The sequence below is a fragment of the Tiliqua scincoides genome, chromosome 1 (genome assembly GCF_035046505.1).
Source record: "Tiliqua scincoides isolate rTilSci1 chromosome 1, rTilSci1.hap2, whole genome shotgun sequence".
Taxonomy (NCBI): Eukaryota; Metazoa; Chordata; class Lepidosauria; order Squamata; family Scincidae; genus Tiliqua; species Tiliqua scincoides.
Window position 1 is genome coordinate 248953746 of NC_089821.1, and position 14436 is coordinate 248968181.

General features: G+C 45.1%; 1 protein-coding gene across 1 annotated transcript in view; it reads right to left on the bottom strand.

Moving 5' to 3' along the window:
• Positions 1-14436, bottom strand: part of DNAH14 (dynein axonemal heavy chain 14) — a 283703-nt gene that overhangs the window by 28932 nt on the left and 240335 nt on the right. The window contains 5 exon segments of the mRNA XM_066623355.1: positions 2099-2309; positions 5807-5963; positions 8116-8217; positions 8368-8594; positions 10828-11104. Coding sequence (XP_066479452.1) covers positions 2099-2309; positions 5807-5963; positions 8116-8217; positions 8368-8594; positions 10828-11104 — 974 coding nt within the window.

Below are 14436 nucleotides of genomic sequence, written 5' to 3' on the forward strand. Positions count from 1 at the left end.
CATCACTTAGCCAGTGGTTCCCAAATGTTTTAGCATCAGGACTCACCTAAAAAAAATGTTTCACTTTACCAGTGAAACACTCAAGCCTCTGTAGCTATAATAGTGATTGGGCAGCAGTGCTCCCCGCAAGCAGCAGCTTGTTTAACCCTTGATGTGCATAGCTTAATCTACCTTGTCAGTTTTGTGAACCATCCAAAATTGGGTTATGACCCACTGGTTATGGCCATTGGGTTATGGCCCACTGGTGGGCCATGGACCCACAGTTTGGGAACCACTGATAGCCCAAGATTCATCTGAAAAAGAAATGTTTGATTCTTAGACCTTCCCCCACCATCTCTACAGGGAAAGTGAGATGTTAGCCTGTTGTCTTTAAAACTCAGAGAACAAGATGAGTGCAGCTGAGGAGGTCAGCAGAGCTTCCAGTATGGAAAGCAGAGCAAGCATCTAGATGAAACATTATCCCTGCTGGAGTACTGATGTTGCCACATGGGAGAATGTGACAGCAAAGACCAGTTTATGAAGATGGTGGTCAGGGTGGGTTTAAGTTGCCTCACAAAGATAGGCTATACCATTTTCTCCTCAAGGAGGAGGGAAATGGAATGGACAAATGGAATGGGCATGAAGTTTGTCTGTGCACCACCCAATGAACACTCGAGACAATAGATATGGGAGAATGGGCCACTTCACTTCACTTTCACTTAACAAAGTTACAGCAAAATGAGAAAGAGACACTGAGACCTGCAGCTCACATGGCAGCGAAGCACCTGTAGTGCGGGGGCTGGAACATCGAGAGGCACCAGAAACGCTTCTGTCCTTCAGGCCGGGCATCCACCGGATTCAAGCCTTGCCCCTATTCAGGTGGTGCAGCTTATCCTTGTCAACCTCATCAACCTTGTCAACCTCCTGTCAGTAGTTTTTGTACATCCATGTGCAAAGAGTGTGCCTGGCTCGGGTCCCCTTAAGGGCACTCAGGTCCTGCCCCGCTCTGGCTTCCCACCAATCTCCCGCACTGGGAGTGAGAAGGCGCAAGTGTCCCTGGGCTGGCCAGAAAAACCCGGATCCTGGGCTTGGCAGCTCATGATTGGCAGACTCACCATCCCTAAGTGTTCCTCCAAAGTGACAGAAATTCTGTCAGGGATTGAACTGGCTATGGTCAGCATCTCTACTCTAAAGAGTAGGTGAAGAAGAGGCAGCAGCCATGCTTACAGCTAGAGAGTTTCTCTGTGCCAAAACTGGCAGAAAAAGGAGTACAGGAAAACTCCACCTTGCAGAAGATGGGAAAGGAGGAGGACTCTCTTCGTGCTGTGTGGGAACATGCCTGAGACAACTCCCTAGGGCTTCCCAGAGGCCTAGCACAGGGGTGTAATGCAAGGCAAGAAAAATTGTTCTGCTAACTCCTGATCCAGAATACAGGCAAAACATCTTCCCAGGAGGCAAGAACTCCCTCCAATACCCAGTGTGTTGTCTTCTCTAGGATAAAAGAAAAAAGAATGTTAAACAAGAACATACTTTTTCTTTTTATTTATTTTAACAGAGTCTCTGAAGAGCTTCAAGAAACCCTGTCCTAGAGAAGATCACAGGCTGAATATTGGTAGGAGTTTTTGCCTACTGGAAAGATGCTTTCCCTGTCTTGTGGATCCAACCAGCAGGACCAAACTGAAAGCTGACTGCCCTACTTTCAAGGGGAGAACGATTTTTATAAAAATCCAGCAATATCTTGATAATACATAGCCAATTCAGGGCCCAGTCCTATCCAAGTTTCCAGCACCGGTGTAACTGCAATGCAGCCCCAAGGTAAGAAACAAATGCTCCCTTACCTTGAGGAGGCCTTTATGACTGCCTCCTCACCAGAGGATGCAGTGCACGCCCCATTGGCATAGCAGCACCGGCACTGGAAAATTGGATAGGATTGGGCCCTCAATAAAGAGCTGCATATGTGGATTTCTAAACATCAGATCAGGTATCTTTGAGGGACTATCAATATATTTTAAAGAGAGGATCACATGCACATTTTGTTCTCATAACATAATACATTAAAGTCAGCCAGCTCAGTATCTTACCCATCTGAAAACAAAACTCAGTAAATTAAACCACTTACGAATCAACAATTCTGCAAAGCCTGGGCATAAATGATGCTGCAAGGTGACAATTCTGGAGGAAAGCCCATTGTCCACTCAGTATCTGTGCTGAATAGATCAGATCTTCCGCTTTATTCCCTTGCCCACGGCCCAAAGAGATCATTCTAACATGCTGGGTATTTCCTTTTATTTCCTGGGCAAAGCGTAGGAGGAGAGCTGCAACATCCACTCCTGTATAAAAATGCAGGTTTATTTACCCATCCAGAAGCTTTTAATCATCAGATTTATTTAGAAATATTTTAACAAGTTGGGCCAATGAAACTTTGGGATCACATAATATTTTATATATAATGTATGTTACATTGCAAAAGAATTAACAAAGAGGCCTAACATCATGTGCTGTATTGCAGAATTAATGCCAGGGCAGGTCCATTCATGAGGCCAGCTGATGTGGGTTGCATTAGTAGCAGATTGTGAAGGGTCCAAGGGGGTAGTGGATTCAGGGTGCCTTTCACCTCAAGTCTGCTGCCACCACTATCTCCCTCCAATCTACCATTGATGTAAATCTGATTTTGGCTACAATCCTAACCACACTTTCCTGAGAGTAAGCCCCATTGAACAAATTAGGACTTACTTCTGAGTAGACCTGGTTAGGCTTGTGCCCATAATCTGTTTCCCACTCACTTGAGAGAGAAGGAGATCATTCTTTCTTGTGTTCAGCTGTCAAATCTGGAAGTGTGGAACTTCTGGTTTTGTTTTTAGAGACAATATCAACAAAGTGCATGAGGAACATGGAAAGGGTTTGGTATTTTTTTGAAGCACAGAGGTGGTGGACTGAAGGTGGCGCCAGTCAGCATTCGAGGTTATGCTACCCTGATTACCACAAAGATATAAAAACGGATTAATTTAACAGCCCAAATCTATCCCCCACAAAGGTCCAGCTGCACTGATGGAGTACATACTGTATCCAACAGTAGAGAGTCTGATAGAAGACCAACCAGAGGTAAGCAAAAACCATTTTTACCTCTGGGTAGGCCTCCTGGTGCTTATTCTTCTCAGACCTATGCCAACTATGCAGCTGGCATAAGTCTGAGAAGAGACAAGGGGTAGGGAGGGTTCAAAAACAAGGGACAGGTTCCTGCTGCCAGGATTCATCACTTCCAATCCGTTTTCTGCCCCTATGCCCTCCTCCCTCCAGGCCCTGAAATGTCCCTCCCCACCACTCTTACTTAGGTCAATGCAGTCTGGAGTCTGCAGCAGTGGAAGTGAGCAGCTGCAGCCTCTTTGCACTGTCAGCTCCAAATGGCCTGGCACTCATAAGAACATAAGAACAGCCCCACTGGATCAGGCCATAGGCCCATCTAGTCCAGCTTCCTGTATCTCACAGCGGCCCACCAAATGCCCCAGGGAGCACACCAGATAACAAGAGACCTCAACCTGGTGCCCTCCCTTGCATCTGGCATTCTGACATAACCCATTTCTAAAATCAGGAGGTTGCGCATACACATCATGGCTTGTACCCCGTAATGGATTTTCCCTCCAGAAACTTGTCCAATCCCCTTTTAAAGGCGTCCAGGCCAGACGCCATCACCACATCCTGTGGCAAGGAGTTCCACAGACCAACCACACGCTGAGTGAAGAAATATTTTCTCTTGTCTGTTCTAACTCTTCCAACACTCAATTTTAGTGGATGTCCCCTGGTTCTGGTATTATGTGAGAGTGTAAAGAGCGTCTCCCTATCCACTCTGTCCATCCCTTGCATAATTTTGTATGTCTCAATCATGTCCCCCCTCAGGCATCTCTTTTCTAGGCTGAAGAGGCCCAAACGCTGTAGCCTTTCCTCGTAAGGAAGGTGCCCCAGCCCCGTAATCATCTTAGTCGATTAAAAAAGATTTAATCATCTTTTAAAGATAGACGTGACATTTGCTATCCTCCAGTCTTCTGGCACCGTGGCCGTTTTGAGGGACAAGTTGCATATCTTAGTCAAGAGATCTGCAACTTCATTCTTCAATTCCTTAATAACTCTTGGGTGGATGCCATCAGGGCCCGGTGACTTATTGATCTTTAATTTATCAATGAGGTCTGAAACATCTTCTCTTTTAACCTCTATCTGACTTAACTCCGCGGTCAGGAGGGGCCGTTCGGGCAGTGGTATCTGCCCGAGGTCTTCTGCCGTGAAGATAGATGCAAGAACTCATTTAATTTCTCTGCCATCTCTAGGTCTCCTTTTATCTCCCCTTTCCCTCCCTCACCATCCAGAGGGCCAACCGCTTCTCTGGCAGGTTTCCTGCTTCTAACATATTTGAAGCAGCTTTTATTATTCCCCTTAATGCAGTTGGCCATGTGTTCCTCATAGTCTCGCTTGGCCTTCCATATCACCTTCTTACTTTTCTTTTGCCACAGTTTGTGTTCCTTTTTATTCTCCTCATTAGGGCAAGACTTCCATTTACGGAAGGAAGCTTCCTTGCCCTTCACAGCCTCTCTAACTTGGCTGGTTAGCCATGCGGGCACCCTCCTGGATTTAGTGAAACCCTTCTTTCTTTGTGGTATACACATCTGCTGGGCCTCTATTACTGTTGTTTTAAGCAGCCTCCATGCACTCTGGAGAGATTGGACTCTTTTTACCCTCCCTTTCAACCTCCTTCCAACCAGCCTCCTCATTTGAGGGAAGTCCGCCCATCGGAAGTCAAGGGTTTTTGTTAGAGATTTGCCTGGTATTCTTCCCCCAACGTGCATGTCAAAACGGATCGCAGCATGATCACTGTTCCCCAATGGCTTAGTAACATTTACATCTCTAACCAGGTCCTGTGTACCGCACAATATTAAATCCATCACTCACATGATGTTTGTGCCATTGCTGGGTCTTTTATAACAGTGTATTGTAAGATATGCTGTTGTAAAAGGCCCATAATATTGGGCTGTAAATGGTTTTGGGCGAAAGGGTAATTGGGCTCTCTTTTCTGTATTCCTTTGCTACAAGTTTCACACTGTTGTTCACAAGTAATAAATAATTAAGTATTAATATGGAAGTAACTGAGCAGAAGCATGGCATATCTGCAGTACAAAAAACTTATTCAAAATAGTATAGCCATTTAAGCTATTTAAGTTCTGCTGGCACAACACACTTTGCGACAGTTGCAAATGCAACACTGTCAGTGTGTGTGGCCTAGCTACCACAGCAAGTGGCAAGTGGACAGGTCCTTGCAAAGATGGACCACAAATGCCCATCAGAGCAGATAAGGCTGTTCAGAGGAAGGAGGCAGGGAGGAGTGAAATGTAGTCTGAGTGGGTGGAAGGGGGACGAGAGAGGGCGAGTTGGAAAAAGAAAGGGGATGGGTTCGGCAGCAGCGGTGCCCACCAAATTCTAATCCCCTTCCCCAGCCCAATCCGCCTTCACTGGTATCAATGTGGATTTGTGCCAGTGATATCACCGACACAGGTGCAAGTTAATCTACAGCGGCACTGGGGGCTTACCCTGGAGGAAAGGAACAAATGTTCCCTTCCCCCGAAGGGACCGCAACATGCCAAAACTACCTTGCAGGATACAGCAGACATCACATTGGCACCACGGCATCACTGAACAGGGAGTTGTGGTGGCCTGGACTGCCAGTAACTTTAGCTGTATCTGGGATCACATTGTTTATACCAATAGCAAGAAAAACATTAATGTAAAGAATAAGTCACAGATCAATTTTCACATACTTCACATCGATTTACCCATTGCTCACCTTGAGTATGGATGAGGATTAGTGGCGTTGTAGAATCCGATTCTTCATACACTTGTTTCAGATTATTTCCACCAGATGGGAGGTATTTGATTCCTAATTTCTCACTTACAAATTCTCGTATTGCATTGATTAAACTTCCTGATCGAAGAATTTTAATCTACCAAAAATGTAACAAGAAAGACATGATCCAGCAAAGTTAAGCATGCTTAATTCCCAGATTTCAATTTAAATATTAAACATATAAATCAGAGTCAGCCCAAAACCATCTGAGGCAACATGCCAAATGTTGTCCTCCCCACCTCATGATGTGCCAGCTTCTGCTTCTTCCACTCTCCAGTGTTCTAGGTCAGGGATCTCCAAACTTTTCAGTATGGGACACATCATATATTTTAAACATTTTTGTGGGATGAAAAAAATCAGTTTTATGAATTAATAAGTAAGTTTTACTTTACTTGGATCTTTTTTGTAATCAGTATTTAAAACAAAAAGATTCAGAACAAAAGAGAAATGTGACAACTACAAAGAAACAATACCATGCTTAAACTGAGAAATGATATATAATGAGTAAAAATGTCAAATTAGCAAAAGCTCTGACCAAAAAAATAAGTTGCTGGGAGCCAGATTAAATGTTGTGGTGGACCAGATGTGGCCCGCGGACCATAGAGCCCTGTTCTAGGTTAACATGCTCCTTCCCCCCTCCTTTTCTTCTCTGCCTCCCTTTATCTTTTCTATCAAGGGAACAGGAGAAGAGAAGCAGCAAAGGTAAGTAGACATACAGAGACAAGTGTCCCCCCATCCGTTGCCTGAGGTGACTGCTTCAGTTGGTCTCATGGATGGGCTCCAGCCTGATGCTAGCCATGCAGGGGCCTGAGTCAGAGCCCAATCCTGAGCTCTGCATGCCGGCTTACTGCCAGTGCACACTCTTGCAAACGGGCGAGCACTGGTGCTAGCACAGCGCTGGCCGGCACTGGGCTAGCACTAGGCACACGCCCAGCATCTACCGCTCAGCGGTCGCACGGACTGCCAAACAGTGGAGAGGTAAGTGGGGGTGGGGGGGAGGAGGCATGCCAGGGAAGTGAGAGGTGGGTGTGGAGGAAATGTTCCGGGGAGGTGGGAGGTGGAGAGAGGGTGGGGAGAGGCGTGTTGGTGGGGAGGGAGTCTCTGTGTTGGGCTCGTTGCCCAAAACGGAGGCTTTTACCTCACTGCTGACCTTTTGATCAGCAGTGAATTGAGCAGCCCCATTGCAAGGCTACTTTCTTTACCGGGGGAAGGGGAGGAAAGTCCCTTCTCCTGAGGTGCTTCCCACAGTTGCCTTGGGTGCATAGGATGCAGCGGCAACCATTTTCGGTGCCACTGCAGCCACGCGCCCTGGGCAGCTCAGGATTGGGCTCTCAGACTGGTGATCCCCACTTCAGACCCCCTGGCATGCAAACTGTACCTGAACTGCACCCCATGGGTTTTTTTCTTTGCCAGGTGAACAGAGCATCCCTGTATCCATCCTGCTTCTTTATCGCAGCAGTCAGGCAGTGAGCCCGACACAGAGACTCTGGATCTGGTGGAGCAAAGCTCCACCGGTCCTGCCTCCCTCCTGCTCCGCTCCCTCTCCTGGAGCGCCTCCTCCCCACACCCCCTCTGCCTCCCACCCAGAACACCTCCTTCCCCTTCCCCCCATGCCTCCACCTACCTCATTGCTGCTTGGCAGTCCACACAACCGAACGCTCGCCTGGCAGAAGCTCAGTGGTAGTCCAGTGCCAACTGATGCTGGGCTACTACCGGCAGAGCACCGGTGGTAGGCCTCGCAAATGTGCCTTAGGCACATTGGCGACAGTGTGTGCTGGCAGTGAACCGGCACACAGAGCTCAGGATTGGGCTCTAATTTCTCCCCATCACCATTTCAAGATGCTTTAATTTGCATGTAGCTTGGCACCCTTCACAGTTTTAAGAGTCCTTTGAAAGAGGGTTTGTTAAGATTAGAGACAGCATTTTCCCTCTGATTCTTCCTCCCCCAGTTTATTTATTTGGTTTGGAAAAGGTCACAGCCTTAAAAGTGTATAGCATCCTGGACAGAGGCAGGGCAATAGGTATATGTCTAATGGCACAACATTTTATTGCCACATGGCAGATATTGATAGGATTGTTTGTAAAACTAAATTTATATATACGGTTACTTCTGATTTTTGACCTTCTTTAAAATCACAAGCTGTCAGGTATTTTCAATTCATCTGCAAGCATGATGTTCCTCTAACAGTCTTTAATTTTGAACAAAAATACCCTTCAGTAAAAATGCTAAGATACTTTATTGAACTAACCAATATAAGCCTTTCAAATGAAGAAAGATTCTCCCATGGAAAATTTAAAGGTGCACAACTGTCATCATCACTCTCATCGTCTTTCAGCTCTTCAGATTGTGGCTCTATAGCAATATAAACAAAAACTCACAATGTTATTGCACAAAACAACAATACAAATATTGAAGTAAGTGTAACATTTATACAGCACAGATAAACTACATGGATTATTATAAATAGAGGCATAGGTTATTTAATGGTTTAAAGCTTTACGTTTTAGCACTTACTTGGCTCTGATAATGATACTGGGCTATAACTAGTACTAATCAGATAATATACATTCCGACTGCTTAGAAAAGCTTTCCATTGCTGAAAATTTGATGAGAGGGAATCACACAACAGACTGAATGCTGGAATGTGAGTACTCAAGTACTGGCATTGCTTCCACATCGTGTCAGTAATCCAGGGTTGAGGAGGAGTTTTCATAGATGCACTTGAACCTAATCAAATAATAATGTAATTTGTTTAATCAGGGCACACTGAAGGCTTGATTACACCCAATATTAAATATGTCCAACTGAATAAATATAACCATGTTCTATTTGGAGTTAAAACTGAAATGGTTTTATTTATCTCTAAATATTTACACCCCATATTTCCACTTCCCAAGAGACCCACAGTGCAGCTCACATTTAGTTTTAAACATACTTCCTCCCACTTCCACAACAGAGGAAGATGGTAGATTGCTGTGAAGGGCTAGGGGCACAGCCAGTTTTTAAAAGCAGTAGTAGTGATAGTAAGTTCTGTTGGTCACTTTTTATTCAGGTATTTAGACTATTAAATTAAGGGCACACTCCTAACCCTGAGGTTAGGCTGGCACAAATCACTTGTGTCACAGGGTGTCGCAAACGTGCCATAAGTGACTCAGGATGAGGGGAGGCCAGCGTAAGGAGTTGTGCTGGCCTCATCGCACTGGATCCGGGCCCAGTGGGGTAAGTTTGTGTTGGCTGAGCTTGGCCGATACAGGTGTCGGGGGGGGGGGAGACGTGAGGAGAATGAGAAGGCAGGGAGGAGGCATTTTGGGGAGGGAGAGAGTGGGTGGCGAGCGTTCCTGGGGGCAGGCGGGTGGAAGGCAGGAAGTGGGGCCAGGATCTGGTGGTTATGCCGGATCCTGACCCTGTTCCTGGGCAGCACAGAGTGGCCCCTGTTCACTCCATTCTTCTCGGGTCTGTGCCACCTCATCAGGTGGCGCAGAACTGAGTTCTCATTGGTGCCACACAAGGTAAGGAGAACAATTTCCCCTTGCCTCGGGTTGTGCCACTTCTGGCCCACTGGCTTGCCTGCTCCAGTGCAAGTTAGGATTTCGTTGCACAATTTTTAACAATTTTTAATTTTAAGTACAAGAGTACTTATTCTACTGTGTTTAATGTATGTCAAAGACATAACCCCACATCATCATGCAGAAGATCCAGAGCACAATCTTATCCTCGGCCAGTTCCTAGTGTGTAGCATCACTGGTGTGGCCTACTCTGCATACTATGACCTGGTAGGAGACCATGCCCTGGCAGAGAGGTAAATAAAAAATATTTTTACCTCCTCTGCCATGCCATGATCTCCAATGAGTCTACTCCAATCTGAGCCAGCCCTTTGCTTGGCACAAGTCCAAGCAGGCATGTTGAGGTCAGGAAGGGAGCATAGGATATTGGCAGTGCTGTTGCCCACGATATCTTTCCCCTTCCCAACTCCTTTCCACCCGCAACTGGCCCAGATTCCAACTCAATTCTTACCCTCCCAGCTCCAAGATTAACAAATATATATCTAAGGGCGCAATCCTACCCTGTGCTGGAACAGGCAAGCCACGAAGCTTGCGCTGTATCCAGCACGGGATAGGGGCCCAAATTGGCTCAGCCAGAAGCAAGGGGAAACTTTTCCGGGTAAGTCACCCTTGCCCCATGGGTCTCCTCAGATTTGCGCCACCTCCTGCGGTAACGCAAGTTTGAGGAGAGCAGAGTGGCTTGAAGCTCCTGCTCGCCAAACTGCTAGCCCCCCCGCCCACCCTCCCAGGGGCCACCCACTGCCCACCCACTGCCCACCCTCCCGCACCCAGGAATGCCTCACTCCCACCTCCTCCCTGTCCACCCCTGAACCTTGTGTCGGCCCACCTGGGCCAATGCAAGGCTCACTGCACAAGCTGCCACAGAGGCTGGATTCAGCCCCCATGGATCGGCATGGCTTACTCCTGAGGACGCGCAAATGTGCTTTAGGACACATTTGCGACCCTCCTGGGCCGGTGCAAGGGACTTGCACCAGCCAAAGTCCTCCTTTGAATTGCACACTAATTCATACAAAATTATAACAATTAACTGAAAAATGAATTAGCTTTTCTCACATTATTCTAATTTTTGGTTCCATGTCAAATTCTATTCTGAATTGTAATATTTAAAGGAAAAAAGAAGAAAGAAAGCTTACTTAGCAGTCAGGAGTTTATTTTTGTTGTTCTTTGTTTTGATAAAAATAAATAAAACTTAAATAAAAAAGAAAGTATTTTGTTTCAAAACCTATTTATTTTTAATTTCCATCTGTGTTAGTGAAAACTTAGTGAGTGTTGTGAAACATTCTGTGACAAATTCTCTGAATTTTATGCACGGCACTCATTCATTTGATAATGTCCATATATCTTTAAAAGAGTGACAAATAAATTTATTTATTTTATTTGAATGTGGCTTTGTTTACCAATATTCTCTTTTGTGTCCATAATTTGTTCCACCTTGCTTGAGTAGAGGAAGAATTTCCATTGATTCTCTGATATAAATCCAAGTTTGTTAGTAAGTTGATCATTGCCACAATTATTTTTCATGATTGCTGTACACAACAAGAAACCAAAGCACAGCTGATCTTCACTGAATAAGGCTGAAGTTACTGTCTGGAGAACAAGAACAACAGTAGTAGTAGTAGTAGTAGTAGTAACAACAACAACAACAACAACAACAACAAAATTACAAAAGGTTGCCTTACTAGGAACAGTGCATATACTCCGGTAATATCTGTAATGCAACATCATGAAGACAAAAAATAGCTACCTATCCTAGGTCCTTGGGAAGGACTCAGTAGGTGGACACAAACAAAATAATAATAATAATAATAATAATAATAATAATAATAATAATAATAATAATAATAATAATGAATTAGAAGTGCTAGACAGGAAGACCAGGAAGATAATGATGATAAATCATGCCCTATATCCATGCAGTGATGTAGGTAGACTTTATTTACCCAGGAGCATAGGTGGATAAGGGATGTACAAATTGTACAAGAAGAGAAAATGGCATTGCAAGAATATGTAAAGGATAGTGAAGAAGATGTCTTGAAGTTAGTTATTAAGAAAATATGCTAAGTACTGGGGACGCTGATACAATAAAAACAAAGCTGCAGATGAGTACAAGCACTATCAGTCAATTACAAAAGGCCGCCTTACTAGGAACAACACATATACTACAGCAATATTTGTTACGTAACAATATAAAAACAAATATAGCTGCCTATCCTAGGCCCTTGGGAAGGACTCGATAGGTGGATATATACAAAATCCAGTCAAAAGCAACATAACTGTGCGAAAATTGAAATAATAAGAATAAGAATATTTTTATAAGTACTGGGAACAATGATACAGTAACAACAAAGCTGGCTTATAAAAAGATCAAATGAACATCAGAAAAGAAAAATGGCAAAGTAAAGCGCTGTATAAAAAATACACAAATACATTGCAGGAAAGGCTGACAACAGCAAATCCTGGCACTGGCTAAGAACAGGTAGATTAAAGAAGGAGACAGAGGGATTAATTTTGGCTGTCCAAAACCAGGCACTAAGGATGAGTGTATAAAGAGCCAAAATTGAGAAAACATCTATGGATAGCAAATGTCCCTTGTGTAAATATGCTGATAAAACTGTGACCACCTAGTCAGCTGCTGCAAGAAGATCATGCGGACTGACTACAAAGAAAGACATGACAAGGTTGCAACAACAATTCACTGGAACTTGTGTAAAAAGTATAAACTGCCTGCAAGTAACAACTGGTGGAACCATAAAATTAAAGAAGTGGTAGAGAATGAAAAAGTCAAAGTGCTCTGGGATTTTAGAATATAGGTGGAGCCTATTTATTCATGTGAGTTCCGTTCCGTGACCTGGCGCAATTAAGAAAAAACGAGTTGTGCTAAATTGCATAGAGTTACGCAAATACGCTGCTGCCTCATGCTTGGGGCTGGAAGGAAACTAAGGCAGCTGTTATCAATCCCCTCCCCTCCTTCGCGTCCCCCTCCTGAGCTCCCTACTCAGTCCTCCCAGTTGCCAGCTGACCCCGCTTCTTTCACAGGTGGGATGCTGAGCTTTTAAGAGTCCAGTCCTATGCATTTCTACTCAGTAGTAAGACCCATTCTAGTCAATGGGGCTTACTCCCAGGAAAGTGTGGATCAGATTGTAGCCTAAATCTCTTGCTTTGGCTTGCTGGGAAGACTTGCTTGCTGGGCAGTTTTGTTTCCATAGGCTGGAGCATGGGGAGCCTGCACCATTTGTATTGGCAACCTTCAGTCTCAAAAGACTATGGTATCGCGCTCTGAAAGGTGGTTCTGGAACAGCGTCTAGTGTGGCTGAAAAGGCCAATCCGGGAGTGACAATCCCTTCCACACCGGGAGCAAGTGCAGTCTGTCCCTGGTCTGTCTCCCTGGCTATGGGCCTTCCTTCTTTGCCTCTTTGCCTCAGACTATTGGCCAAGTGTCTCTTCAAACTGGGAAAGGCCATGCTGCACAACCTGCCTCCAAGCGGGCCGCTCAGAGGCCAGGGTTTCCCACTTGTTGAGGTCCATCCCTAAGGCCTTCAGATCCCTCTTGCAGATGTCCTTGTATCACAGCTGTGGTCTACCTGTAGGGTGCTTTCCTTGCACGAGTTCTCCATAGAGGAGATCCTTTGGGATCCGGCCATCATCCATTCTCACGACATGACCGAGCCAACGCAGGCGTCTCTGTTTCAGCAGTGCATACATGCTAGGGATTCCAGCACGTTCCAGGACTGTGTTGTTGGGAGCCTTCACCATCTCAGTCTGAAGGGGGGGAATTGGGAAACACTCCCTGGGTTTTTTAAAGCAGTCCCCTCTGTTACTACCACACCTGTCCGTGTGTGTGTGTGTGTGTGTGTGTGTGGGTGTGGGTGTGTGTGTGTGAGTGAGCGTGCGCGCACTCCACCTTGCTGCATGTGTTCTGGTTACACAAGGTTTTCCACCCTCCCTTCCCCTCTTCAGCCTCTTTGCTGGCTCAGGCAGAGGCGTAGCTAAGTCATTTGACATTCAGGACCCATAAATTTTTGTCACCCCATATGACTTAATTAATTAATTAATTAATTAATTAATTAATTAATTAATTAATTAATTAATTAATTATCTTGTTTATTTAATTCACTTTTTATACCACCCTTCCTCTAAGCAGCTCAGGGTGGTGTGCATGGTGCCTCCCCTTATTTTGTCCTCACAACAACCCTGTGAGGTAGGTGAGACAGAGATAGTAATAGTCATGACATGGAATGAATAATAATAATGGCCAGAAAAATAAATGCAGTGTATATTTCCCCACAAGCAATGGATGAAATTCTGCATCAAATGGTAGATAACATGATGGTATTATTCCTAAAAGCCACGATTTCCAGAATTTTGGTCAATAGGGTGTCACCCCCCCTCGGATGTCTCATTGGCCTGTTTTGAGTTAAGGCAGTGGTTCTTGAACTTTTAACATTGGGACCTACTTTTTAGAATGACAATCTGTCCAGGACCCACCAGACGTGATGTCATGAGTGGAAGTGACATCATCAAGCAAAATAAAATAATTATAAATAATTAAATTAAAAAAAAACATAAATAAGGGGAAGCCAGCCCTGTTTCACCAAGTGAATTTTCTCTGTAGCCTGCCTGCAAGAAACCCCCCCCCCCAAATAAATCAATGACATTTTCAGCCCTCCCCAGTGCCCACCTTACCAGCTCAAGCCTCTGGTTTATTCTTTTGGGAGGGGGGTGTTGCTGCCTGCCACACACAAATAAATCAGTGAGATTTTCAGCCCTCCCCAGTGCCCACCTTACGAGCTCAAGCCTCTGGTTTATTCTGGGGGGGGGGTCTGCCTTATGGAGCATTTGTTGAGCTCCACTTTCATTAGATGGGGACCATGCAGCTGGCATTGCATTCCTCTTTGCCTGACTTGACCAGGAGCCAAGCCACATTTGCTTACTCACGAGTAAATGCGACCTTGTGGCTTACTTTCACTTTCCATAGGGCTCAATATACTCATCTGCTTGAAGGGAGG